The sequence below is a fragment of the Pipra filicauda genome, unplaced genomic scaffold (genome assembly GCF_003945595.2).
Source record: "Pipra filicauda isolate LSUMZ 115617 unplaced genomic scaffold, ASM394559v2 scaffold63_size3267554_pilon, whole genome shotgun sequence".
Lineage (NCBI taxonomy): Eukaryota > Metazoa > Chordata > Aves > Passeriformes > Pipridae > Pipra > Pipra filicauda.
Genome location: NW_024104798.1, coordinates 1679277 through 1704929, shown reverse-complemented (window position 1 = coordinate 1704929; position 25653 = coordinate 1679277). Strand labels below are relative to the sequence as shown.

The window sequence follows — 25653 nt, the reverse complement described above, 5'->3', positions numbered from 1 at the left end:
CTCTTACTGTATTTGGGAAAGGGAATCAACATCTCTTATCCACAGTCTAAGGTTTTAAAAGCTATATACAAGGGCGATAGCATTTTGCCTTTTCTCCAAATGCTCTTTGATGATTGGCATCAAGAATCAGACAGTGTGGTAGAAAGACCTTGACATATCCCTTAGTGACATACAACACCTTGCAGGCATGGATGTCGTTCAGCAAAATTGGCTTTCCATGAATAAAATTCTAACACTTCCACACAGGACTCCTGATATCAAGTATCTGCCCTCCACCACCTCAGCTGTAATACACAGCCTTCCAACAACAGCCTGAATTCACAGCTCACTCTGAAATATTGTCACTCTGACAATTAAGTCTGTGAAGCTCGTGGCAGTAATAGTAAAACACAAAGTAAGCAGTGCACAGTCTTTAATATTACTGAGGAAAACTGTCAGAGTAGCCTAGTGGAGTTAGAGATATGTGGGGATGTTTGTGCATGCATTTAATGAACTGAGCTAAAAATATGCTATGAAACACATTTTAATGCTCGGAAAAAATACGGAAAGATGTACTGCTCATCCATAATGAACACAGATTTTCTGTAATAGACTCTGTGAGTATAACACGGAAAACTCTCTATATCTGCACACAGACCACAGTCAGGCATGCTCAGCACAGATAATTGTAGACTTGGAGGGATGCTGATGTGCACAATTGCCCACCCCCCCCCCCCTTGCATGTTCATCCAGAGTTTTTACAGGCTGACCTGCACAACCACTGCTAAAAAGTGTGTGTAGTTTGTGGTCCCTGCTGTAATATGAAATTCTTTCTCAGTGCATTCAGACCAGTCTTAAAGTTAAGACCTCCTTATATTTAGGGAGCCAAGACCAAGCAAAGTTAAATAAAGCCCGTGTAACAGTTTGTGTACGTGTGGGGGCTGTATGTGCAAATAATGGAACCATCATCAGTAAAGCCTTTGAAGCACTAACACTATTTTAAAGTATTCCTAGAGGCACACAGAAATGCTTGTTACAATTATCTCTTATTTTTAATGTTAATCAATTAGCACTAAGATATATTTACCATAAATTAGATTTATTAAAGGTTTGTTCAGTGATCTGGTACATTTGGAGAAGCATGGACTAAAAAATTTTCATGAAGCACATGCAAAGACTTGACTTAGAAAGGCTGATACAGTCATGGGTGATGGAGAATGTATAATAATGTATAGTTTTAGCCCTGGGGCCTTACTCTGTCTGTATATTCAATGGGCATTCAAAGTGCCATTTAAAGGATCACATCAGGGCTACAGGTAGCCCTTGTGGATGTCCCTCAGTACAGGGCTCTAATTAAATCCCAGCTACTCGATTCAAAGCCCCGATTCATCTCCTGAGCAGAACATCTGCTCGCGCGAACACAACCCCACGTGTGATGTGTTAACAACACTGTGCTCTGAGAATGAATAATGGATCTGTGAGGGATCATGTAAGTGAAGAACTAGGGAAGGTGATGTTGTCAAGATGTAAACTGTAGAGAGACAAGAGGACCCAGGGGAACGTGTGCTGAATTGTTTCTGGGGACAAGCAGAGACTGCAGAATAGTGTAACAGGAGTTCAAACCCAAGAGGAAAGGAAGAAAATGGAAAAAGAGACCAAGAATGATTAGAAAGCAGAGATAGAGTAGTCCCAGGGGTGAGTCACCTGGTGACACCTCCTGCCCTTGTAGTGCGGAGGGAAAATCACCTCTCTGGTGGAGCTGCAAAGGGTGATATATTATAGAAACATTGGTTATAGGGAAAAAAAATGTCAGAGAAAATAGGTGTGCCCAAACTGGTGACTACTGCAAATCCAGCACACAAGGATAAAGATGGGGTGGGAAATACTGTGTTAGTTACTGAACTCTTGAAAGTCATTGTGAATATTTAAGATATGTCTACTGACAGATTTACATCACCCCTTCTATCATCAGTGCAAAAGCACCAGTGAAATCTAAAAGAGGAGCCACATAAAAGGTTTGAGAGACAAGGAAATAGCTTTATACAAGCAAAACTGACATGTTGGTGACCATGTACAGTAGAGAAAAACTCATGAAAAGGCATGAAATGGAACACGGAGTAACAGTTCTATTTGCAGCTCTTTTGATGAATGAGTGCAGATACCAAATAAATTTGTAAAATTGATGCAGGGAACTAGGTTTAAAATATTTATTAACACAGTGTGTAATGTATGTGAAATGTGTGGCAAACCAACAGCAAAACAGACAAAAAATACTATGGGTATTTTTCTGGGTCATTTGAACATCATGAATTTGCTTATGATTAAAAATGCTCCCAAAGGAATAGGAGCTCCTATTCCCCAGAAAATAAGTGTGCAAGCAGCCTATATTGTAGTTGTCCCATTTCTGTGCCTCTTTAATGTTCCTTTGAAGCCCTTTGTGTTTCATCTGTCAGAACGAGTGCAGAACAGATGATGGATAATTGTTCTGATCTGGTTTGGCAGTATTTATGTTCCAGCTTTGTACATGTTTAAGGGCCATTTAGCAGTGAATCTGGGATGCTCTGAGGGTCTCTCAGATGCGTGGGACATTCATCCTTAGCTTGAAGCGTAAGAACAAAGAAGTTTTGGAAAAGATGTGGCTGGCAGCAGAAATCAAAGAACTGGGGAATGTGCATGACAACTTTGACATTTCCTGCCTTGTTCTGTCCTGTAGCAGTGACTCTGGACAAGGCTTCTCAAGGCAAGCTGTCAGATGGTGATGAAATAAATAAAACTGGGAGTGTGTACTTGTGGTGGTATTTCATAGCACCAGTTAGAGAGAGAACTTCAAAACTGATGTGATTTGACTATAAAGAGGATACAGACGGAGATTTGCTCTGGATAAGAGCAGAAAGAAATGGAAATGCAAGACCTGCAAAGGGATATGGAAGTCCCAACATGTGATTTATGTTTGGTATGTGTGTCCTAAATAGCTTGGTGGTTCTTTACAGTGGGTTACTATTTTCAGATGACTAGAAGAATGACCTCAGGGACATTGGGGCCATCTTTGGGAATTTAAAAACAGCCATAGTGGGTCAGGCCAGGAATCCAGTATCTTGTCTTCAGTATGAGTTGCAGCACATGCCAAGGCAGAGCACAGGAGTGATAAACCAACAGGGGGAATCTCCCCCTGGACCTTCCCAGTTTTCAGTAGTTTGTGATTCAGGGATTGTGTTTAATAACCCCTAAAGGAATTTTTTTCCATTTGCTTTTCTAACTGCTTTGTGAGCTCACAGAAAACTTTCAGCTCATGTGCCTTGTGTGACCCTTATTTGTTTGAGCCTTCAACTACATGTTCTGTCATAACTCCTGGATTTGTTGCTGGAAGACACAGCGAAAATTTGTATTTTCCTGACATGTATCAGTACCCTGATTACACACTTCTCTTGTTCAGCACTCCTGAATAATATTCTTTTCCAAAAAGTCAGTCTTACTTTGGTTAGAAACATTTAAATTTTGTTCTTAACTTACATTAGTCACCGCAGTTTAAAATTTACATTTTGGGCAAACCTAATCTCCTCATTAGGGGCTCTGGGGGTTGCATCAATGAGCTGCAGTTGACTTTTCTCGTTCTCTTCTATTCACTTTATATTGCTATTTTACTGAGGTTGTTTAACAAGTATATTGGCTTCGTTGTGAATATGTTTCCTTTAAATCAAGAACCAAAAGTATCGGGGGGTGTGTTAGCTTAAATATTCATTTTAAACCTAAATTTCTTCAAGAAGCTTCAATGCAGTTTTGCACTTTTCTTTTTTTGCTTTGTTGTGATGCCCAAGTGTTCACTCTCCCTCTCTTGAGGATCAGAAACACAACCATAAAACCAAGAGCAGTTGATTGGAAAGCCATATGTCAGACAACTGGCCAGAGGGGAGCAGAGCCATCATCAGTCCATCATGCTGATGATCATCTGATGAAATTCACAGCAGGATTAAAAGAATTTCTTACTGAGTGAGGGTCAGTGAGTGAGCAACAGCAGCTAAGAGCTTGTTTGTCTCAGGCATTGATCAGTGCACATTTTCAATCATCTCAAATATCATCCCTTTTGAAGCAGTCACAGTTAGGAATTTATTTAGGACACAGAACCTCCAACATAAACAAGGATTAATCTTGGAAGAAAACTCACAGAGACAGCAGCTTTGTGCCATTTCTTTTGTTTGTATAATTAATGTTCAACATTAAGTGTTCACTCAGCTGATACATGCATGGTACCAGCAAAGTAAATTCATTCAAATGCAAACAGTTTCTCTTGAATTGTTTTTGGAGCTATACAGTACATTTGTTCAGCTCCTTGGTAATACTCTAAAAGCTAATTACTCACAAGTATGCAAATACACATCAAGAAGTGCCAATTGGGGTTTTTTGATGCTTTGGGTTGAAAGAGCCCAAGAAGAGAGAACCATGACGTTGCTGAATTACCGACAGTGCTGTGTTTTCTATTTCTTGTTGTAGCTCTCTGCAGTAGCTTTTCTGTTGTCAATCTCTACAATACTTTCTTTATCCAGCCTAGTTTTAAAAGAATTGGAATCAATGCTTCAAGTTCATGCAAATTTTCAGCTGAAACAAGTCAACAAAACAGTGATAGTGGGGAGGAGTCCACGGATGCTCAAGAGTTTTGATATGTTCAGAAAGCAGCAATCGGTGGAATATTTATACAAAAAAAATAGCAGACCCACAGACAGCTTACCTACATCAACTGGGGATGACAACTTTGGATTGCTGCAATGAAAACAGGAATGAAGGAAGCAGGAAAGAAAAATGAGAAACCTGGGGCAACTCTGTCCTGTTGTGCCTCCTCCCAGCCCAGCTTCCTCTTGTGCTGTGCACTGAGCTGAGAGGTCTTGGGGTTAAGGGTTCCCTCCCTGACTGTCTCTGCTGCAGCTCAGGTCCAGGAGCTCAAATGTTACAGGCCAATGTCCTTTCTGCTCCATGCCCTCTCCACTGGCACCGTTATCCCAGATGTAAACAGGAAGATACAGAAATTTGCACTTCAGTTCTGGTTAGTTATGCCAAACATCTTGGTATTCAACTGTGCCAGCGAAATATCTGCACTCAAGGGCTCTCACCAGTCTTGTCTGAGTGCAAGGAACCGTGAGCTCAACTTTGCTCCTTGTAGGTCTTCAGCAGGAGGATGGGAACAAGAGTTATTTCTGGATGCCACACTGCTGGTACTCCATGATGCTGTTCCCCGAGCATAACCAGTGAGCAGGAAGACAAAGTCTAAGCCTTCCAGATCTAGCCAGAACCTTAGATCTTTCAATGATAAATCTATACACTTAACAGTTATAGACTGGACAATGTCCAGTAATTTATCAAAGCCAGAAAATTAATAATAATAATAGTAATAGCAGTAGGAGTAGTAGGAGTAATAGTATTAACAATAGTAATAGTAATAAATTAATTGTCTTTATATAAGGGAACTCTTGGTTCAGGCTTTTAAGGGAGCAGTCAGATTATTAAATCCCTCAGTCAAAACTTGTGCCCAGCAACCTCAGTATCCTCTGACATCACAATAATTCAGGACCTAGTGCTATCTCACTGAGTTACAAAATTTCTCACAAGACCATTTCCTGGTCTGAGAAAGTCCTGCCATCAGGTTTCTGTTCTAGCATCATTAATTCACTAGTCTATCTCTCAGTATGAACCTGGGCTTGCATATCAGTCCCTCAGAACGGTCTTTTAGTCTAAAATTCTGGTTCCAGCATGGCTGAATACTGTTCATTGATGGGAAAAAAACCCTGATCCTGAAAGTATTAACATATATATTCAGGTATTGGAGATGTGATTTGTCCCACAGAGAGAATTATGATTTCTAAATAAGGGCTGCAATGCATGAGACTGTGAGAAGGTGATTGCAGTATTAAAGGAGGCAAAGAAATAAATTAACTTTTCTAATAATTTCAGTAACTTTACTTGTTTGATAAAGTGTGTAAATTATTGTAATTTATTTAGATGAAATTTGTGTATTTTTCTAGGAACACTGATTTATCAGAAAAAGAATTTTTGTGGTGCTTTCTGTGGGTTTCTTTTAGTGGTGATTGAAATAAAACCCACGTCCTAAAGCTATTATTGCAGCAACATGGATTTTCTGGCTGCATTACTTGTTCACAGATGGTTAGCCTTTGACATGGCAATGAGATTGTTCACTTCTGCAAGATGTTAGCACAGATCAATAAGAAAACTGTCTTACAGAGAGAACACCTGTTTGTCAACCAAGCCTGCCTTAAAGGTGTTTCTGATATTACATTTCTCTTTGTTCAGTGGAAAGTCAGTAGTTTTCCTGGCTGCAGGGTTAAATTCCCTCTTTTTTTAGTGTGCACTTTGGTAGGAGAAGGCTCACAACGGAAAAACAGGGAAACCCACATCTTCACAGTGCCGGATATCTTGGCAGGTTGGGCTGAAAACTCTGTTCCCTTTATTCCATTTTGGGCCATAGGCATTGCAAGTGCTAGTTTGATTTTCTTGCATGCAAAAACACATCTTTCAAGTTTTAAAATGAATATTTGATGATGGCTCTATCCAGGTTGAGGGTTATAGGAAACAGACCCTCCAACAGTTTACCAGTGATAATAAAATATTTGTTACAACAGGTGTCACTGAAGTCCAAAACTCATAATAAAAAGGATCAGAAAAAATTGCAGGCCCAGGAAATAATGTGAATGGAACTAGAAAAAAAATCTGAACTAATATATCTGGGGAAAAGAAGAATTCAGGTATTAATGCTAGAAAATCTCTAGCTGCTGCAGTGGAGATGAAAAAAATAGGAAAGCGATGGCATTTTCTCCAAGCCCAGGAGGTAATAGTCTCTATCCTTGTTGGGAACACTGCTGGAAAGCACAGAGAGCCATTTCAATTAGATATGGCATTCCTCTTCCATCTCAGACTGTTGGCTGGATTTTCTGTTGCATAGCATCTGTCTCTGTTTCTACCCCTTTTTTTTCATTCCTTGTCTACTTCCACAGTGCCTACGTGCCTAAGCAGTAACAAATACCAAGGTATCTGGTAGTTTATACACTGAGGCTTAAATATTCTTGAAACCTGATTAACTTGTGTTGGTTGTCTATGGTTTAGTTAACAGTACTGAAGAGCAGAGTGTAGATAAATGCTGGATTGGGAAAATAGGACAGATTTCCTCTCAAATGGAGATAATAATGCTCATCAACTTAAGAGCTCAGAATTTTTATCACTGTTAATAATAGTGTAACTGTTACATTACTAAGTGGAATTTTAAAAACATCAGTGTTGTCAATATGCTGAGAAGAGCTGTGGACATCATTAAGGTGATGGAGGCAGGATTATGAGGAAAGATGAAGAGAAGCAGCAAATGCACAGCTTGTCTAAGTGGTGATAATGATGATGGGGGATGTGATGACCATCTAAAACATATCTGACATCTGTAAACGTGGAACAGGGAATAGTTGTGTTCGGTTGGTCATAGCATTACAATTAGGGTTAATGAGGAAAACTGAGCAAAAGAAAACAGAACATTCTTGTGATGTTCAGCCTAATGGTAGATCACATTAAACGCTAGAATGGGATCTTCAAAGGATCCCCTGTTGCACCAGCAGAAGTCCAATTGCTTAAATAATGGGAAAATAAATCGAGCAAGATGCTCATGAGCGTGTGGAGGAAAACATTTCGATACTGGGAACGAACTGGGCAAGATGACCTCTTCTGCTTGTAATTACCAGAAAGAGTTGGCAGAGAGGTCCTATTTCTAGTTTGCAGGCTTTTCTAATTTTTCTTTTTATTTGTAATGAGAGGCCAGTTTATAGTCAACACTATCCAAAACTTTCAAGACTGGAAATGCAGGCAGCTGAACTGAGGGTTCAGAGCATTAGGGTAGTTTCTCTGGTGGCGCTCACCTGGAGCTGCACACCTTGGATGCACGTGAACCCCCTGGGGTGGCACTTGAACCTGAGCAAAACCTTTGGGGTTGAGTGAAATGGTGTTTTTCCAACTAGCGCAAAAGTGGACAGAGCTGGACATGAATCAGGACAAGTCTATGAAGAATGGAGGGAAGGAGAACTGTTTTCATGCAGTGCTGTGTTTAGCACAGCATCTGCAGCACATCAGACTGGCTCCTTCTCCTCGGGAAGCTGCAGTACATGGATAAGGACATGTACATGTATCTTTTTCTTTTTACATGATTGCTTTGAAATGTATCACTTGGTTTATTTTGGACTAAAAGTTGAATTTATTTTTATCTTAATATAAAATGGTTCCTTTGTGATCGTAAGAGACTTCATCTTTCAAGACACTTTCTCCTTTTTGATGAGGATGGGAGCACAGCATAAAGTTTATTGGCTGTAGTGCTATATAGAAAGAAACTGGAAATCACTAACTAAAAGTAGTTGCATCACATGAATTATAACCCATCCTGAGACAGGGATTTTATCTTGAATTGAAATTTGTTGATGTTGGCCAATGAAGTGTCAATGTTTTTCATCAAAAAGGTTTTAGTTTTTAAAAACATTCTGTTTTAAAAACGACTTTTAATTGAAAAATCTGATTCCAAATTCTCAGAGATAGTGTTTGGATTAATACTGATCATCACCAAGGGTAAACAGGGCAGAGAAAAATAAATGTGTTTTCTGCCTGGCCTCTTGGGTTCTGCTTAACTGCAGAGCTCCCTGCATACTGCTTCTGTTTAGCTAATAAAAAATAAGTAATTATGAGTTTCAAGCCAGTGCTGTAATGTGTCACATGTTGCTTTCAAAGTAGGAAATTATTTGCTCACTAGATTTCATGTATTTCCACTCAAGTATGCAGCCCTTTTTATTCACATTATAAGGCAACAGAGTGAACTGAATTGGACATGTATTCAAAGGAGCAGTACAAATCTGAACAGGAGCCAGGTGATCAATTATTAGGAGGTAGTACTGCATTGTGTTGTTCACCAGGAGCTTCCAGAGAGAAGAGAAAGAAATTGTCAGAGAGAGAAACATTCAATGCAGTTACAAAAAAGGTAAAGGGAGAAAGACTGGGGAACCAGAATAAATCAGGGTTACAATTGTAAGCAGGGAGCTGGAGCGGAAAGACAGAGCAAATCAAGGTGACAGGAAATAAAATATTGCCCATCAACAGAAACAGGGAGGAGAGACATCAAAACATGGGGACTTATGCAAAAACAAACAAACAAACAAACAAACCAGCTCAGGATAGTGACTTTGGGAAAATGTAGGGGAAAGGAGGTTTGGGAAATGTTTAAAGTAATATGGAAAAAGAGAAAATCAGTCAGACTTGCTTTATTTGAGATGAAGGTCACCAGAACAGAACAAAACAAACAAAAGAAAATAACAGGAACCAAAGGTTATCATGAAATAAAATATTGGCATTGTCCTCTCCCTTAAATTTCAGTGAGAAGGCAGCCACCCTTCCACTCAGGCCTCCTACAGAAGTGGCTGCACTGATGAGTTAAATTTTGAGAACATTGTAGTCCAAATCCCACATCATCCTCTGCTTCCTCCCTCCCCCTCAGCAGTGGTTTGGTCCTGACCAGAGGTAAAACAGCTCAGTCATGCTTAGGCTGGAATAGAATGGATCATTTTGAGAGAGGATTTTTTAACTTGTTAATTCATAACCACACTATAGTAGTCTGAAAGTTAAAATATTGCTGTTCACATACCCGGTCCCTAACATTTACTGAAGTGCTTGACTGTGCTTGAAGCTAAATAAGGTTCAGTAATGAGTGTGCTATAAATTCCTTAAACTGGAGACTACCAGCTTCTTCTGCTATGGATAATGTATGCAGTGTAAAATGCTTTCCATGCAAAAACAACTGATTGCTTCTGTGCCTTTGGTTCAATCCTCTGTCCTTCTGTACCATTGTGCAGCCAGCTCCTGGCAAAGGAATCCTTTTGTAGTCAAATGCAGGACCAGCTGCTGGTGGTCACGGTGTGAATGACTCTAGAAATATAAGGGGTGGGAGAATGGGCTCACTTGTCCAAGGAAAAATGACTAGGAAATGATTGCTTGGCATTGCTCAGCTGCTGCAGAGGACAGGATTTACTGCTGCTGCTCATAGCACTCAACACCTTACAGTGACATTTGCTTCCAAGTGCTGTAACTTGCAGTCCTTTGTTTTCCTTTTCATGGATTTTGTAAGAGGTGGTCAATCCCACTGATGAAAATGTTGCTGCCACTATAGCAAGGCAACTCATCTGTAAGAGATCCCATTAAAAACACCTCCACTTTGATCCCACCTCAACATCTCAGTTTTATGCTTTGGCCAAATTCGTTTAGAACAGTTCCTTCTTGTTATTTTATTTATTGCCATTCTTTGGCAGATTAATGCAGCGTCTGCACTGGTTATAATTCTCTCTATCAGTCTGTCTATAGTATCTCTGCAATCCCAGCTCTTCATCACTGTACATTCTTTATGGATCACATTACTTTCACCACTCCTTATCTAACCACTTCATAAAAACCACCTCACACATTTATAAAGCATGACAAGAGCATTACCATAAACTATGTTGCTGTGCTCAGTAAACACATCATAGGTTCTCCATAGGCTAATCACCTTAGTGGATAAAATTACCTGGGGATGAATTTATCTGCAGCCATTGTATCAAAGGATGAACTGTATAGAACAACGTTGTTCTGCTTTTCCACAAGAATTTAAGATCTCTGCATCATTTTGTCAGGACTGAAAGACTGGATTTGAAAGTTGGTTATTGCCAAGCGTCTTTGTAATCAGTGGATTAATTTATGAATATTTAAAAGAAATCCTAAAAGTGTGAGATTTTCATATATCATCTGAAAAAATAAAGGGTGTGTGTTATGAGTGTAACAAGCAATTTTGTGCCTCTTTTGAGGTTGATGGGAAAATTAATGCAGTTTCCCAGTTTTGAAGAGTAGTCTGAAAATAAAGGCATTTAATGAAAGCATTAGTGAGTTTTAGAGATCTGTAAACATTAAGGTGCTCGGGGAAAGCCTGTTGGGCAAAAGTGAGACTCAGGCAGGACCAAACAGTGCTTGCATAGTTGACATAGAATAATTTCTAAATCCTTTCTTAGTAGCTACTTCTCATGCACATTTCTATAGTAATTTCTCATCAGCAGCTGTGACTAAATCGCTTTTTTCTTATCGACTTAATTATTCCATCCAAAGAGAGAGTTGTCCTGTGTGTCTTTTCTGAGACTCATTTAACTTAACTTCAGTTCTTCTGATGCCTCTTGCTGGCAGCATTTAAGAGAACAACATTTTGAGGCCACAAGAACAATATTCTGTGGTTCACTCAAATTTTATTGTTAGGCTATTTTCAAGTTTAATTCCACTTTGGATTTTCACTGTTCTCTGGCAAGGAACTAGAGATGTCCATATTGGAAATGTTCATTTCTGTTCAGCATTAGAAATGTTCATTTCTCCACAGCTTTGATACCTAGAAATTTGTTCTGGGCAAGAATTGTGCAGCTGCAAAGCAATGATCAGAATAGCACAGCAGGTCTTTTTAATCTCTAGTTTATAGTGCTGCCTGTAGTTTAAGTTATAGGAGGAGCACTGCTTGAATGCAGACATATTACATCTATTTTGTCCAAACTTTTTTTTATCTTCTCTGACATGTCAAACATTAAATTTTCCAAACCACCCAAGTGACTGAGAGCAAGATTCTTTAAAAGATACTTGCAGTTTTTATGCTCTACCATGCTAGCATACATCATTTAGACCAAGACATCCTATTTACAAGTGATATAGACCTCTAGGAGTGTCATATCTCACTGAAGTCAATTAAGTTTAGAATCACAATGCTTATTACTTTTTGATATGGGACTTATTTCTCAAAAATAACATTTTTCTCTTTTTGAATTAAGTCCTGCCTCTTCATACACATCTCTTAATGGCATTCCAGAGCTGTAAATCCCACCAAGACTTCTAATTTCTAACCTCCATTTCTCAGAGTTGCCGTAAGTTGATCTCCCCTTGAAGCAAAAAAAAAAAAATCTCATTAAAAGACTGAAGATCCCCACTAAGAGAACATTGGATTCTTTCCCGCCTCGTGAGTTACATATCTGCTTTCTGTAGTTCATCAATACAAGAACGCTGAGAGCACTTATTGCAATTCCCTCGCCACAGCCCCCGTGACAAAAAGGCGATCGGCCGTGCGGGGGTGGCGGGGAGCTCTGGCGGGGCAGGGGACGCGCACAACGGGTGGGGTTTTCTCGTCCATCCTGTCGTTTTTGTGTACGCCGTGCACGTGCAAAATCGTGATTAAAACTACCCAGAACTCCGCTCCAGCAGCAGCCAGGAGCAAGCTCCTCATCAGCATTCCTGCCCAGCCCCTCTCGCCCCGTGGTCCCCTCGCCTTCCTCAGCCGCGCCGGTCCCGCTCCGCTGCCGTAGGAGCTGCAAAGTGCCAGAGGCAGGACCGGCTACGGGGCTGCCTCGTTGTTCTGGATACCATTTTTTCCTTTGATTCATCTGGAAGAGATTTTTTTTTTTTTTTTTTTAAATGTGCATGAGAATAAGGTCCTGTGCAAATTCCTCAGGAGATCAATTTGCAAGGCTCTTTGGTAGGAAAACCTATTCTCTGGTGTGTATATTGGTTTGATATGGAAATCCATAAGCCAGCCCTAGATCCAATCATATCCCATATGTTGGTGTGCTCAGGGTTTTCTTTGTGAATTCAAGAGTAGAATCCATACCATTTCTCCTTTACAAAAAAAACCAGCATTTTTAATTTCTGTGAATAAACCAGTTTGTGAGGATCAGAGTCTATTCTCGGTGTAAGTATAAGAATCTGTAAATCTCCCTGATAAAAACCCTCCTGTGGCTGATGGCAGAGAGCATTAGTAGAAAATTTTAAAAGACTACAAATCCATGTGCTAATTAGAGCTTTGCATATCCCTGCTTCCCCTATTATACTGAAAGGGAAATAAAATACAAATGAAAAAGAAAAAGAAGTTAATATTGAACTGAAATATTAAAATTCTTCTGAACAAAATATTTTAAAGATACTGTTTTCTTCTAGAAGTTCCTTTGGTATGGACTTCTGTAGAAAAGCTTGATTTCATAAAAATGGTCTTTTCTGTCAAAACTGCTCTTAGAAAGTTAGCTCATAGCACCATAAATAACCAGAGATGCCTGTGCTGAATGCACATTGCCCCTCTTAGCTCATGAATTCTGACTCCAAAATAAGAACTTTGGCTCAGTATGAAATGAATTTCCAGGTGTAACTGACCTGCTTTGTCCAGCAGCTCTTCTCCAGACTCTGACATGAGTACAATAACATTATTCTCTGACTGGAAATAGGGGTGTTGCACCAAAGACAAGGAAATTGGGGCCTGAACCTACAGGATGTTGCACCATCCACCTGGAGAGAGTCCTGTGGGCTCTTAGCTGGGCTATGACCTCCATGAAGTCACTCTTTTAAGTGACCTAAACATCAGAAGAACCTCAACATGGTTTTGAAGTTTAACACAAGGTGCATTTCCAAGGGAAAATAAATTTCAGTAGCCACTGTCCTCAGGGAAATACTTGTTCTGGTCTTTTGTAAAAAAATAGCAGTTTCTTTAGAGGAGATATCCTGTGTCTCCAGAACCCTTTCATAGCAGGAACATTTGAGAAAATAATATCCCAACCTAAAACTTAATGACCCACAGTGGGAGTCACATTGCTGCTGTTGCATGGTCTTCCCCAAATGAAAATAATATATAGATTGCATAATGAACAATGAAAATACTGAATATTAATGAAAATATAAATAGAAATTTAGGAAACAGACCACTGCAGTCTATTCTGATCCACTGGGGGAAAAAAAAAATCTCATATATAACTAGGAAGCTTGCAGAGAATGTGTGGAGCATCACAAATTCTCACAGTTAAGGTAATTCCATACATAATGAGCATTCCATTAATCTATTTGTACCAGTTATCATAATGGGAAAAAGTTAAGCATGGTGTAATGCTAACATGCATTACTTAAGTCAATTTTTTGACGATACCTTTGTGTTACATCAAGATCATGGGCCAAATTCAGCTGTTCTGTGGCCTTATTGGAACTGAGGGCACTCTGGCAGGTGAGGTGCAGTTAGCCTTGACCTCATAAAAACCAGTGAAAACCATAAGCCCTCTCTGATTGCTCTGCAAATGCATCCTGTAAGTTTGATCCTTTTCCTTCTGGAGCAGATGCAGAAAGTCAGTGGATTACATGTAAAAGAAAAATTGGAGTGTAATTGCACTGTGGCTATGAGGAGTCTTTTATTTGTTCACTTATGAAGCAGCTCGTGGAGTAGCATGGGACTTTGTTTTTCCATCTGTTACATATTCCTGTCAGAAGCAAAAATATTATTTTGTAAGTACCATAGTAGTGGCTTATTATTTCTTAAAGTAAAGTATAGTATTTTCCCCTGTGCACAGTGCAGTCTGTAGTTCTGGCACATTAGCTGGCATAAACATTTTGATTAAAGCTTATGAATGTATTAATTACACCTGGGAAGTTTCCAGAGCTTATTCAAACTGAAAACTCTTTAAACTGCAGCCCCCAAACCTGAATTCTTTACAGTAAATGTACAAATGCCTGTCGCAGAGTTGTTTTTTCTTTCCCTTGGATGTTTGTATAAAGACACAAAGTGGCAAGGGGGCAAATTCTTTTACCCATTAGTTTCTGTAAGCACTTTGTCAGAAAGACTGGAAGTGTCTGAAGAATTTTTACTGTCACGCTGTTCAATGTTTGCTTGAAGTCTATAGAACTTTAATTCTCTTTCAAATTTTCTCTGATCTCCTACTTCTAGCAGCATCTTCATATACTTAGGCATTTATCAGAATAACATATGGGTGTATGACATTAACATGGTGATAGCACTGGCACAAGGACTGGCTAATTGAAGCTGTATAAATAAATACAGTTATCATAAACCAGCTATGGTCCTAATGAACTGTCTGGAAGTGTTGATAGGATTGGTCCATATGATTCCTTTTGCTTGTATTCCCATAGTGAATGGCTAATGGTGTAACAGAGTCAGAATTGGCCAGCAAAGCCTATGAAGTTGTTTGGGTATCACTGTTGTGTCACAAGTAACACGAACAAGTTCTTACAACAACCTTCATCTGGATTAGGCTGTGAGGAGCATTGACAACGAGCCAGAAGCAAACATAACAGAGGATCTGAATTCTAAAATCACTGGGCATATGACCCTGAAAAGAAAGGCATCTCTTATCTACCAACCGTCTGTGCCGCTGCCAAACAGCGCGAGAAGTCTCACCTCGGCGATGCCGTGCTCCTGCATTCGTGCACACACACACTCATTATGATTGACCTGCCCTAGGAAGGTCCATTAAGTGGAACTCATTTCAAGCACAGATGGTCCTGAATAGCTTAATGTCTGTCTGGTGGCCAGAATAAGTGGTTTCTTGATGGCCTTAGACTTCTGATCACATACATGCAGCCAAGAAGGAAATGAAAACATGTTTATCATTTTGATAAACAACCTCCCTCATTGCTGCAGGATGCTCCATGTAACTCAGCAGAGTCAAATACTATTAAATTGTCATCACTGTCAAAGAGAGAACGTATAAGTTTTGTTACCTGAGTCATAGTTAATGACTTCCAGAATGTATAACACAAATCAGCAGTGCTGTTTGCCTTTTTTATGTTTGTTTACTGATAAGTTCAGGCTTGGCTAGAATACAGAGGTGAGTTATAATTTTGAAGTGCAAAATATGCTTTTATTATTACCCCTCAGCTAGAGATATAAAAAACAGAGATGACTAGAAGATGGCTTTTTGGCTTCTGCCAGGCTTGCACTCAGACCTTATAGGTGATTAGATATTTTAAATCACAGCCTCCCACAGCGGGCTCATACTTACGATAAAATATTTCACTCTGCAGTGTGTAAACTCAAGGTGGCTTTATAACAGAGACAAAAAAGAACACAGTTCCAGGAGTTTACTCTCCTCCAATTAGAATTAAACTATTAGCAGGGGTAACAAACAGTTGTCCCTGTTTTACAATAAGAATGCTGTGTTGTTTCTACAGTTTTGTATTTTAAGCCTATGCAGAAGAAAGATTTCTGGAAGGTCTGGAAATATGAGCAGAGTTGCAATGACACAGAGCGTTGCTACCTGCAACATCCCAGAATCCTTCCTTGCAGCCAGTTCTGTCCCTCTTGCTTTGGTAGGTGTCACATTTTCTTCATGCAAAGTTGAGGGCATCCTGTGCACTGAGTGCTCAGAAAGGATCAGCTGTTCTTACTATCAAGTCCTGCTAATGTTTGGTGTGAAGAGGATATAAGTCATATAAGGATGTTTTCATTCATCTCTGAAGCTTCTTGAAGGAAGATCAAAGCTCTTCCTGATCTGCAAGTTCCTATTCCATTTCTAATCTTTTTCTGATTTTCTTGAGGCAGGAGGGAATTATTAAAAAAAAAAAAAAATAAAAACAATATATATTTTTCTTGTCAGGTGGATAAAGCAGCCACTTCATGAAATGTAACTGTCAACAAAACATTTAGAAGACACTTACTTAGAGGATTTTAGGGCCCTTTCCTCTCCTTTTAAGTTCAATGGCAAATCCCCTATTGACTTGAATGAGTTGGATGAGGCTGTTACTGTGGAATCAAAGCCAGAAGCTACCACAGCTCAAAAGACCATAAGCTTCCAAAAAAAAGACATTTCTGGGTTTTGTGACAAGGATTCAAACTTTTCTGCACTCACAGCATATCAGGTCAATAATTCACATTCTTTTTTCAGGACTCCCAGCACTGTAATATCTCACCAGGTCTTCCATAATCCAGATGAACTACTGAGAATAAAAAAAACACTGGCTCAGGAGCTGACGTCCTCAGATGTTGGTATTAGAGCATTTCTTGGTGCTCTCCATCCCCTCCCCCCAAAGAAGAAGTAGGAAATAAAAAGTAAAAATCACAGAATAAAAAGGTACTTTGCTTATACATCTGAACATCTTAAATGGTTTTCAGTGGAAACTGAAGACTGATTCATGTTCCTCTCCCCACTCTAATTAGTTTCCTCATTTATACACTGAAATAGAGCTTTAAGTTGAACGTCCCAACCCCAGTATATTTGTGGTATATGCATTCCTGTGAATAATGTAGTCAAGGGTGTGCTTTTTCAATAAGGTTTTTTCCTAGTCTCACTGTGTCCATTTGTATCTGTCTAGGTACCTCTATTCCCATTTTGTATATGGCTTTTTAAAAGTCTGACATGTATATGCATCACTGGTAAAATGTATACCAGCAAAACACATTGCATGCAATGCTACTCAGCAGTCATTCACAGGCCAAACACGCCTGAATGGAAAAATCTGATCCCAAAAACAAATTTTCCAGGAAAACAGGGTGTGTACCGTGTAGAACTTTCTCCATGTGAGATGAATTTTTTTCTTCTGTTGTCAGCACTGGGAAGGATCTTCCTATTATCATGATTATTATTATTATTTGCACATAGTTATAGTCCATGCAGATAAAACTTCCAATTAATGTACTTAACTGTCTAGCAGTTAAAAAAAAAGTGGTTTTTCATTGCCTTTATAGTTTCATTATGTTTTGCCCCTCCTAAACAGCTATACACTTTGAGCTAAATTCTTTATTGCTTCAGCAACTTCAGCTTCCACATAACAATTAAAGGTGTTATAAAGCTCCTCCACCACATCCCATTATTTTGAATAGATAAGCAAATAAGCACGACTAGCTCATGTGGTTATTAGTACTCATACAGCAAATTAATAGAGAAAATTAAGCATTTAGGTTATTCACAGATATTTACCATGCAGTCTATGTAGTCTAAAATTAGAAATACTTATTACTGTGTACATTATCTTTATTGTTGGGGTTGCAATCAATAAAATCACAAATCTTTCTCCTCCTAGGGCACGACCATAAGATGGATTGAACCAATGAGGGTCTTTTCATTGCTTTCAATATGATTTGGATGGGGGAACAGGGAGTTTATGTGAAGGATTACTTCATAGCAAATGCAAACATTTGGGGCTGAGTTGATTATCACAATTCCTCTTACTCCTAAGAGACACTTCAAAGACCGTTTGTCAGATGATGGCTCTCTGTATTGTTGGGATCTCTCTTCTCTGACACCTATTGGCTTTCAAAAAGCTTGTGTCAGCAGGCCAAATGCTCTTGATAACTAATACATGCAGCAGCATGTCTGTCCAGATGACTTAAATATTTACTACATAGTCTCATGCTTGCAGACTCATCAGTGCTGAACCCCATGACCACATAACCCAAGCTCTTTTGCCCTAATGGATGTTCACACACTTCTGTCCACTGACTCACCCTGGAATGTCAGGGGATTTAAAATTTAATATTATAAAACCTTTCCACACTTTGTGTGTGTTCATTCGTAGCTGTTGTACCTCTTAATGCCCCAGGGACACCTTATGACACCACCATATGACTTTAACATTCAGGCAAGACATTCCTCCCTGCCCACCCACCCTAGTGCTTCACTACAGAAATGTCACATTTGTAGAATCCCCAGGTAACAGGACTCTCTCCTGAGCTGGGAGATGCCACTGAACTCCCAAACCTCTACCAAAACCCTTTCTTCACAGCCAGACCTGGATCAGCATCTCCACACTGCTTATCCTCCCACCTGGCTGCAGGGTACTCTGGTGTTTAAAAGCTCTCGATATTGTTTCAAAAAGAGTGAAAGCCAAAGACATGAATAACGTGGTATAGCAAAAGCACTGTACTGTTAGCAATTCATAATGGCATGAAGAAATAATGCTGTTCTGGAAAAGCTTCTTACACATCCTGTGCTTTAGTGGGCTGTGCATGAGGTTTTGTACTAAGTTTAAACAAATCCTGCCAAATTTATGCTGCCGTTTCATAAAGTGGCCAAATATCTGTGGGGAACAGACTGACACTATTAAACACTCAGTGATTATGAGCTAAATACAATCTTAGCTGAGGAATGGAGAAATTACTTGGGCAGTGCATTAGTGCACTGTGGTGTTTGTCTCCTTGCACTGCAGTGCTGAGGTGAAGGGGAATGGCACACCTGACACGTCATTTCTGCGCTCAGCATATGCCACAAACACCAACTATTCACAGACCCAAAGCCACTGTCTATCTGTCTATCACACCTCTGTGTTCTCCATCTAATAAAATATTGCAAATGCTCATAAAGAACAATTAGGGAGAAGACAAATTAAGCCTGGTGATCTTGCACACAATGGGAATGTTTCCTGCCTTAAAACTGCCAATTTAGTGAGTGGAGTAGCAAAGGGAAGTGCTGTTGGGCCACACTGTGATTTGGATAGAGTCATTGTCATTCCCTAGGGGCTGAGTGCTAGCACAGAATCAAATATTTGGAGAAAAATCTTATTTCTAGATGAATTCCCTTAGTCCCTCTCCTTGTACGAGAGAACATTTGTGGAAGAGGCCTCCATAGTTACAAGCATAAAATCAGTCAACAGTTGTTGCACATTTTCTGTGGTATTTCACCTACATTTCTTCAAGCCCAGACCTTGACACAGTCATTTTTAGGACAAAATTATGTGGATGTCAGAGAAGCTTCTAATATAAGACAGGCAAAGGACATTTATCTACATTTTCTATTGAAAATGAGGTGTAGCAATACCTGGCTGATTTGGGAGCACAGTAATGGGAGAAATAACATCATAATCCCACTTATATAGAAACCAGGCAGAGTCACAGGCAGGAGCATGCCTGGGTGCTTTGATTAGTGCTTCCTAATCAGTGTCAATATTCTCTTTTTTCTTCTTTTCTTTTTTTTTTCTTTTTTTTTTTTTTTTTTGCCAGAAGGAGGAACGTGTGAAGTTATAGCAGCACACAGATGCTGTAATAAGAATCGAATTGAGGAAAGATCACAAACAGTAAAATGCTCCTGTCTACCTGGGAAAGTGGCTGGGACTACAAGAAACAGACCCTCCTGTGTTGATGGCAAGTACCTCCTCCTGTATATATGTCTCTGTGTACTATCCAGTAGATAGCTGTTAGTCTATACATTATGCATAGGAATTTTGTCGTGTTCTTTATTTAACAAAACACAAAACTCTATAAGCATGAGTATATATTTAGACCACCTTCCTGCTAATTTAGTGTGTGGTTCTGTACACGAGTCATGTTAAGATTTATCAAAAAACTGGGAGTATAGTACCCAGTATAGGTACTTTGATAAGTATAAGAGATTCTGGGGCAGGATCAAGCCCTTAATAAATAACTGGACAAAATTATCCGTGGTGTCACTTCATGGGGTCCTGTCGGTGCCACATTATTTTTGATTTGTAAATATTTCAAAGGACAACTACCATTCATTTTGATTTCATTTGGAAAGTCAGTGGCAAAATAAGATAAATAAATGAATCTTGTGTTCTTGTCCTGAAACAAACTTTAAAGAAAGCTGGAAACAATCTTTGTCTTTTGAAATCCATGGTGCTGTTGCTTGTCACGGGGATTTTTTTGGTGAAGGAAAAGCACCATGTTATTTGTGTCTGGGTTTCAAATCAGGTGTTTGGGTTTCATATCAGCTCTAGTTGCACAGGGTGTTTTCCTCTCTGGGGCTCCCCTGCCGTGGCTGCAAGGTGAAACCACTCAGCAGCTGGGGAGGGAAACAGGGCTTGGAAGTGCTTAGCAAAATATAAATCACATAAGAAGATGGGGAGTAAGTGGTATTAATCCCATTAGTTACCCTTCCCAAAGAAGCTGCTCTGTGTTGCAGAATCCCTCTATACAGCAGCTTTGTGGAGTATCTTGTAAAAAACCCCTTGCTGTTCTTTATGGTCAATGTCCTGTGCCATTGTTTGTGCCAAACCCTGGCCCAGAGGTGCTTCTAAGAGCCACGGGTAGTTTTTGGCTGCAGCTGAGGTGGGCTCTGCACTGAGCTCTCCTCACCCTTTCCATGGCTGGACTCCTGGGGGTGGTGGTGCATCTGCAGGTTTTGGAAGTGCCCAACTTTCCCTCTTTGGGTCGGTCATTTGGCATTCAGCTGCCCTCCAAGTGAGCGAGAGGGGGCAGCTGTGCAAGCAAACACTGGGAAAAATGTTTTCCTCTGGGTACCTTTCCTCAATCATGGGCTGCAAAGGCACTAGAATGGAGCAGGGGCTGGTCCTGTTGTAGCCCAACATTACAGGAGCATTGGTGGGTGCTGTGGAATGGAGGGTTGTACAGGCAAAGCTCAGTCTTGCACATTTGACACCTAAAAGATGAGAGTTGGGGGTACCTTGGAGCAATGAGACCCTCATGTTTTCACAGCAAATATTTGTGGCATGTGCCTATCTGGTTTATGTATTAAAGATACAAAAGAAATGTTTTATTTCCAAAACACTCTCAAATTTTTAAGCTATGAAGCAGTATTTCATGGCTTGTTACACTGGGAATGTGATTCGTCTTCTGAACTCATGACTAAAACCATGCTATGAATGCACCTGTGAATGATTACACTTTAATCCACATTCTGTCATTCTGTTATTGCTTAATTACCCTGATAGAAAGAATCTTCTTTTTCTGCTAAGCACACTCATAAAACCGAACGTGAAATCTACAGCTGGTCTGAACCAAAGATCAGCTGTACGAGCCTTGAAGAATTTCATGTTCTTCAGCAGGTCATGAAAAACAGAGGAAGTGGACAGAGCAGAGAGACACCATTAATTCAGCTCTCATAACTCTGTTCAGAGAAGAGAAGCTCAAAGAATGCTTTGTTAAGAAAAAAGTCGGGTGCAGGTGTGGACTGAAGCCTAATTGCTCTGTCAGGATTACGATAAAAAGAAATGTTATTGTCCGGAATTTTGAAAGGAGTAAGGATAAAACAATGACTAATATAAAAGTGTAAAGCAAGTCCCATTGAAGTCATTGGTAAGACTCACTGTGACTTCAAAGCTGGAAAATGTGAACTACAAAGGAATGTCTTCCCCTTTCAAGTTTAGTTGTGGTAGTCAGCCCATAGCTGCTTTTGTAGAAGGCTGGTGAAGGATTCAAAAGCCCAGTATGCTGCTCGTAAAAATTAATCCAAGGGACATTATCTTTGGCCTTTGTTTTATCCCAGGCTTTGCTTTGTGACTTTTGACATACTGACCTTAAGTCAAAACTTTGTCCTATTTGGTTGGTCTGTTCTTGCTAAGGCAAACCCCCAAAACTTCCCATGGGAGTCCCATTGACGCCAGTACTTTAACTCACACAAAGATTTGGGATTTGCTGTTTCTTTTGTACACGAGGACATTTCAAAAGGTCATCTGCAACTTTCTACCTTCCTTATCTACCATATTATAAGGGGATTAAGACCATTTAATCTCACACTAGGTTTTACACTATGTAAATGTATATGATTTCAAGCCACAATGTGTTAGTAAGAAAGCTTGCTTGGGTCCATTAACTAAATATCCAAAGGCGTATGGGTACGGCAATATACTCACATCCAAACAGACTGATCACCTCTGAGAGGTGACAAGGACTGGGACACCCCATGTTGGCAATTTGGCTCCCATCTGTGGTTGATTATCACCTCGAGCCACCTCCCCCTGATGGCTACCTAGTATGAAAAAGCTCAGTATTGCCCTGTTTGTACCATTGGCCAAACTATGACTTATTGGGATTGGAATCAAGCTTTTGGTGCTTCCTAGTTAAACTTCATCAGAAAACACCTCATCAAGGCTCATGCTTTGACAGTCTGAGTTCATGTTACAGAACATTGCCTTCCACTCCTGCTAGATATTGCTCCAGGACACAACTGGGTGGTGTGTGTGAGAGCTGGCTTTGTTTTCTGTTTAAGAGAGAAGTACATCTTTACATTATGTGGGATGATGATTTCTTTCTGTTGCTCATGCATAAAGTGGAGGTATTCCTAATCTTCTGCATTACTCCATGAGACCTTTCTTCTCCTGCTTTTCCTTCTCAGTACAGAAAGCATAGTGAAGCCCTGATGAAAAAAATGTGACTTTTAAATACCATTAAAATTGCTCTTTTAACCTTTTCGAGATGTACTCAGCATATTTTCAAAATATTTAGATATTATTCAGGGACTTGCCTTCACGCTGCCTCCTGAAAAGGCATTTTGCCTTTGTTTTTGCTTTCTTACAACCCAAGACACTTTCTTCAAATAAAGGGCTGCAGACTGCTCCATGTTTGGTGGTTTTACCAGGTCTTGGCATCATACAGGGTTTCATAACTTCAAAATAACTTTGTTGTGACAGTATCAAATGTAAAGGTTATATCAAAACTGTCACATTTGGGTCAGGACTGTAATGTCCACCTCTCATTCTTCATTGACCTAATCTTCATGCAAAATTGATGTCACCTTTCTAAATAGGCTCAGGTTTTCTTCTGTGACATCAATAGAGTTGGCTGTGTGAGCTAGAGAGCAACAATGAGCAAGTGGCAGCAGGGAAGTGATTAATACACTTATGTCAGGGGTTTTTATTATCCTTTATGGCTTGCCTACACCTGACTTGCAGTTTTCTTTGGTTGCTTCCATTAGCAAAACAGTCTTGTGGCCACTTGGTTTATTTTTTATTTTATTCTGTTTGTTGTTTTGGGCTTTTTAAGCAGTTCATTCTAGTACTCTATAAAAACCATGGATGTTTGATTGGACACAGGAGTCTCCACCTTTTCTATGCTCTAGGGTGAAAGAGGGGGAGAACACAGGCCAAGTGAGCCCACAGGGTTGCTGAGTAAGTATTAACAGAAGAGCTCTGACAATATTCTCTCAGTCTTAATACTTCATATCATTACTATAAAAATGTAATAGAAATATAAGATACTTATAATTTACGGTCACTTTTATACTGGGAATGATGTGCTTTGTACCGTATCCTTTAAAGTGGTATTGAACCATTCTGTACAGTCAGTAGGTGGTTATGTCTGTATGTTCTTTGAGGCCTTTGAATAATATATAATTTGTTCATCTATACTGAAGTTTACTATGTTACAATGATGCTCTCAGACACACTTTTTTAACGTTTCAGTTTTTCTGTTCCCTTCCCTTCAATCTTCTTCCAGTTTATTTTAAGCTCTTTCGCAGGCAACCTCATATTTCTTGCATAATTATCTTTGAAATTTGTTGGATCACAGAGTATAGAATAACAGAAAAGCACCTGCACTGGCTTTTGAAATCACAAAGGGAATTTCATGCAGGTTGTGTATGTTGCCAGTGCTTTTAGGAAGTGAGGTGGTTTTAACACTGGTCGAAACCAATGAGGAAAAAGGAAGTTGCTACTGAAATGCTGTGCAGCATCTCTCCTTCTAAATTATTCCTTGCAGAGATCTGAGGTGATCTGGTTCCATGTTGTCTGCAACACAGGATTTGAAGCATTTGCTCTCAGACAACAGAAGCTGTGTTTTAGCTCTCCATGGTCTGCTGTTGCCCTGTTTTATAGTAGTCATTCATCAGGGGAAAGGGAAATCATTCACTGATAGAGAACAATAAAATGAAATTAATCCAGTGTTTCCCTTTCTCACAGACTGGCTTTGGATCACCTGAAATTTCAGATAATTCCACAGTGTATGAAATATTAACATGCAGGTACATACTTCAGATTTCTATTAGTTTGAGGATAATCCATCACTAGCCACCATGTGGCCCTGTGAATTTAGATCAGACTTCATCAGGAGGTCTTCATTATCAAACCAAACACAAGTCCTAGTGACCAGTGGGAGCACCATGACTTTTAAAGCCTCTCTGGGCCAACACCTCACACCTCTCCAGTCATGCTGCTGGATAGTTGGTACTGCTCATCCTCATTTTTCCATGTGCAACAGTGAGAGCAGAGAGAGGACATCATTCACCAGCACATGCTCCTTTTGTTGGCATTTTCCCTCCTTTCTCTCACCCAGGACCTACAAATGGAAATGTCATATCTGGTATCTGGTCACTCCTTAGGCAGACGGTAAGTGCAGCCACGCTGTTGACATGAGCTAATTGAGTTTAATTTTTAAATCATGGATAAGATACCTACTATAGAGTGAGCATACAGTCAGGAGCACTGTGTTCCTTCAGTACAGAGGTGCAGCACAGCCCCTCATGGGTCCCTGAGCTGGTCCTCAGCCCATGGATCCTCCCACAGCAATGGTGCTACCCCAGCTTGCACCATTAAGAGATGGGCACGGGGTATACAGACACTTCCTGGCCCTCCCTGGACTGAGAGCAGGATTTGAGCCTTGTAGAGTCAAATGAAAGACTCCTATTGACTTTGGGTCAGGTCCTTAGTAAATGCTTTGTTAGAGATAATCCTGTATCTATCAGCACTTACATCAAGTGAAAACAGTTCACAGTCACAAAGCCAATAGTTTTCTATTTATCTAATGTGTACTTTAGGTGGTATCACCAGAAAGCCTTTTTTTTCCCACTCTGTGAAAATACTTTCAATCAATTCTTATTTCTTGAAGAATGGGGGAAAAATGCTTTTTGAAATCCAAGGAGTCAGCTTCTCATCCCTCTAGCTGTGCTTCGGCCTAGATAAGAGGAGATCTCAGGGTTCCATATTATTAATGCACTGTCTGTATGAATAACGAGCAGCCTTGGTGAATTATTCCACACTCCTGGGAAAATCTATAGCCCTGTCCTTCTGCGGCACCACTGGAACTGAACAGTAGGCTCGTATTTATTTTTATTTGGTGAATTCAGATGACTTCATTTGTAGGGAGGGAAAAAATGTATCTCTTCCCCACTGACACCCATTTAAGTAAACTCAAAAAAAAAAAAACCC

General features: G+C 39.9%; 1 protein-coding gene across 1 annotated transcript in view; it reads left to right on the top strand.

Annotated features, from left to right (window-relative positions):
• Window positions 1–25653, top strand: part of TAFA1 (TAFA chemokine like family member 1) — a 219999-nt gene that overhangs the window by 154950 nt on the left and 39396 nt on the right. Inside the window, exon 3 of the mRNA XM_027723039.2 lies at window positions 19757–19897. Coding sequence (XP_027578840.1) covers window positions 19757–19897 — 141 coding nt within the window. The remainder of the gene's footprint in view (window positions 1–19756; window positions 19898–25653) is intronic.